The sequence below is a fragment of the Diaphorina citri genome, unplaced genomic scaffold (assembly GCF_000475195.1).
Source record: "Diaphorina citri unplaced genomic scaffold, Diaci psyllid genome assembly version 1.1 scaffold3501, whole genome shotgun sequence".
Lineage (NCBI taxonomy): Eukaryota > Metazoa > Arthropoda > Insecta > Hemiptera > Psyllidae > Diaphorina > Diaphorina citri.
The window spans coordinates 1-4407 of NW_007380904.1; the positions used below are offsets into that span (position 1 = coordinate 1).

The 4407-nt window shown below is 34.0% G+C and overlaps 1 protein-coding gene across 1 annotated transcript; it reads left to right on the forward strand.

Annotated features, from left to right (window-relative positions):
• The first annotated feature begins 10 nt into the window (after positions 1-10).
• On the forward strand, positions 11-1841 carry LOC108253823. Its single transcript, XM_017448487.2, has one exon. The coding sequence runs from the start codon at positions 305-307 to the stop codon at positions 1613-1615; it is 1311 nt and encodes a 436-aa protein (XP_017303976.1). The 5' UTR covers positions 11-304; the 3' UTR covers positions 1616-1841.
• The last annotated feature ends 2566 nt before the right edge of the window (positions 1842-4407 follow it).

Here is a 4407-nt window from a genome sequence, read left to right on the forward strand (position 1 = left end):
GAATAAAAATATTAATAATATTGCCACTTGGTGTGCAAATCATGGCTTTATTCTCTCTACGGATAAAACTCAAGCAATTTTATTTAAAAAGAAACGTCCTGTTCCTATTTCACTGATAATCAATAATAAAAACATCAATATAGTTGAAGAAATAAAACATCTTGGAATAATACTTGATTATCAATTAAAGTGGTTAAGTCACGTTAAATATATAAAACAAAAAGCACTAAAGTCCCTCAACATTTTAAAAGTCTTATGTAGTAAATATTTTGGAGCTAATAGAGATACCCTCAGAAGACTATACATGGCATATACTCAACCAATTTTAGATTATGGATGCTCCATCTTCATGAATGCCAATAAAAAATATTTGAGTCATCTGGATACTATTCATCATATGGGAATCAGACTGATATCTAGAGCATTAAAATCATCACCAGTTAATAGTCTGTATGCTGAATCCGCAATTCTACCTCTATCAGTACGAAGAAGATTACTATTCTCTAACATCATTGCAAAAGTTAGTGCAGATCAAACCAACCCACTCTTCAATATATTATTCAATAATTATCATCTAAATAAATTTGAGGCAGATGATATCAATATAACTTATAAGAATCAACCTCTTATATATTATTATCAAAAACAGAATCCACTCTACATTTATCCCAATAAAATAATACCCATCCAAATTGTGGTACCACCCTGGATAATCCCATCACCAGATGTTAATTATCTTATCAACGACAAAAAAAGCAATATAAGTTGCATTGAAATTAAAAACAAGTACCTTGAAATATTGCAAATATATACTGACTTCACCCTTTGTTTCACTGATGGGTCAAAAACAGATAGTAACACAGGATTTGCCTTCATCATAAATAATGAGAACTTCCAATACAGGCTACCTCACGAAGCATCTATTTTTACAGCAGAAGCATTAGCCATATTTTACTGCATTAAAAAAATTAGTGATATGAAAATCAAAAAGGCTATTATTTTTAGTGACAATAAATCTGTTCTAAATGGAATTGACAATATACAACAACGTAACAATATTATTCAATTAATAAAGCAAGAATATTATTTTGCTTCAACAAATGGCAGTCAAATTTCTTTCATGTGGATACCCAGCCACTCTAACATTGCACTAAATGATAAAGCTGATCAATTGGCAAAAAATTCAATAAATTCAAAATTACTTGACTTTTATATCCAAGATGATCTAAAAAATCATCTTAGGAAAAATATCGTTAAACTTTATAATGATCAATGGACTAATATCCAAAATAATAAGCTGCGTACTATCAAAGATAACACTACACTTTGGAAAACATCACTTAGAAAAATTCGTAACGAGGAGATTTTATTAACAAGATTGAGAATTGGCCATACTAGAATTACACACTCTTACCTCTTCACTAAAACTCCCCATCCCATCTGTACATGTGGATTCCCCCTCACTGTCAAGCACATATTTGAATGCAATAAATATAAAAAGTTCAGAGAAAAATTAAGCCTACCTAGTATAGAAATTGCCCTATCAGATAATGAAAATATGGCTGAAAAAACCATTAAATATATGAAGATGATAAATCTATATAGTAAAGTGTAAGATCACTAATCTAGAGACTACCTAACTTATAACTGCTGATAGTAATGGAGGCATGGTGGTTAACCCTTGGGTAAGGTTAGCTTAGAAAATGCCATACGCCGCAGAAGTTACTATCACTAGGCGATTAGTACCGCCTATAAATAAGTACATTACCCAATATAATGGTTTCTCCATACTCACAGACACATCATCATTTAGTTTCTTTATTCTATATCCAATTAGCACTATTTGTTTTTTTCCATATTCATAAATACATCATTACTTAATTTCATTGTTCTATATATCCAAACAACATTATCAATTATTATTATATTATCATCATTTTCATTTATAAAAGAAATCGCGTTTTAGTTACTTGGTTATGCTTATTCATTACTCAAATTAAGAATTATTTCCATATTACAAACCATTTTGGAGTTTGCGTGCTTATATTAACACAGTAAAATAACAGCACGAAAAGCTGACATCATCATCATTCATCAATCATTTTGTGGTTTCAATCTATATACTTGGTTCATACATACTGAACGAGATCTACTCAGCTCGAGTTACAAACCTGAGTAACAGTGGACAGAGAATGTTACTAGCATCTTGCTGGAATCTGCAACGTTGGGGTCTATTATGACTGCTTTAAATAATGATAGATCATTATATGTACAAGTTGAAATTTGATGTACAGGAGGAAGTGGCAATATCATTGAGTTAAGGCGAGGTTTGGACAGAGAGCACAACTAAGAGAGTAACCTTGTCTAAGTCCACTAGACACATCAACGTACATAGGCAGAATAGGAATGAGAATTTAACTTGTGACCTGAATTTAGTACTGTTGCTGAGTAAGAAAACAATCTGAATAGGAACTCTTCATTGTCCAAATTACTCAGTTTTCTAAGGATAGAGTGCGTTCAGGGACCTATCGTATGCAGACTGGACATCTGACATTACAGCATGCTGTATCTTCTGAGGACGAAATGCAAGAGTCAACTTCAAATCAGGATCAACAACATTGTCAACAGTCACCGATTCTCAAAACCGCAGCACCTCATGCAAGGGACAAGACAAGATTATGGAAAGCTCCGATGAGAAAGAATCACCAGTCGTTAAACACTTGACGCAGCAATTAATGAGAGAAATAGGTCCATAAGCTAGAAACGATTTTAGAGATTGAAGTCTTTCTTGAGGATCTAACTATCATAGTTTAGACCATTCTGGAGGATATTTGCGGATTGTATAATAAAATTGAAGAATTTCAAAATGAAGACATAGCTATCAATAAGATACAAGTTTTCAATAATCATTTGATGTAAGTAAAATATCGTAACAACACGGCAGGAATGAACGCATAGTTTGAATAAGGGATTCTCGATTCACAACACTCAACACAGTAAGAGAGCATTATTATGAGAATTAGTAGAGTCATATCATCGAAAAAACACAAGGGAAACATTAATCACAATTACTTTTGTGTCTAAGCGACATCAGCTGAAGAGTTCACAAGAATCAAATCTCCCAATCTTGTTTTTTTTATACAGCAAGACTCTTTTCCAACTTCTACAACTCATATGGAGATCAATTATAAATCAGATAGATGACAACATAAATTCCAAATTTACGGTATGGACAAAAATATCAAATAATTCTGAAAAAATCAAGCAGCTAGAACAATCAAAGTCAAAAACTAAAGACAATGAAAGCAAATCCGCACAAACATCAAAACCAATAACGCCCACCATCCGAAGTTTCCGAAGAAAAAGTAGAGTCCTTTAATCGGTGATCACCATGCTAATCAATTGAAAAGCAATAATAAAGTATATAACACCGGAAAAACTGGAGTATGCAGAGAAAAAAATTGTTGATGATGCAGATTTTCCCAAGCTCAGTACAAGCGAAAGATCAACCCGGCATGCACACATCGTCATCCATTATGGCAGGGAACGCACGACATTCAACAAAACGCACCGATGTATGAAATCAAAGAAGCAATTGGACAAAATATTAAGAGCAATATAAAAGCAAGCCTATACCTGCATTTCATACAAAAGTTTGTTCCTGAGAGATACGATGACTTTGAACCTAAATTATCACATAAACCGAGTAAGACAGTCGGCTGCAAGTCCAGCCTAAGTAGAATATCAAAACAAACCGAGAGACTAGACAAGTTATACAAAACGAAGGAAATAATCAGCAGCTGGATTCAACAAAAAACCAAATAATCAAACGGATGAACAAACTTTGCTATGTCATCAGAGCAAAAAGAAGATTGAAGAAAGATACCTCCAAATGAACACCAATCAACCACATATTCACACAGAGATGATAGATACAACGACCGGCGAGGACCAACATACAGAAAGTAGTCATCGGAAACAATTCACAACACCCAGAACGTCATGGAAAAATTCGCAATCCACCCAGGTAACCGTCATGGAAAAATTCGGCAACAGCCCAGTAACGTCAAGCATTAAGTCACAATCAACGATTCAATTCATACAATGGCACATCAGTGACGGAAGTGGATTTCCCAGTTTATAATGCAGTGCCGCAGCACTCTACACAATAACAAACCAAGTCAGCAGATTATTTCTCCTTTCACCAAAAACAAACAAAGTCAGGCAGATTATTCCGTCCCTTCCACCAAAAACAAACGAAGTCAGGCAATTACTTCGCCTTTTCACTAAGACCTCGTTTACACTCCAACGTAAACGAGTTGATCTTACCTAGCGACACTCAAAGATCACCATAACCTATTGACACTCACCAATATAATTACGCTACTTGAACACCTACGACAAATT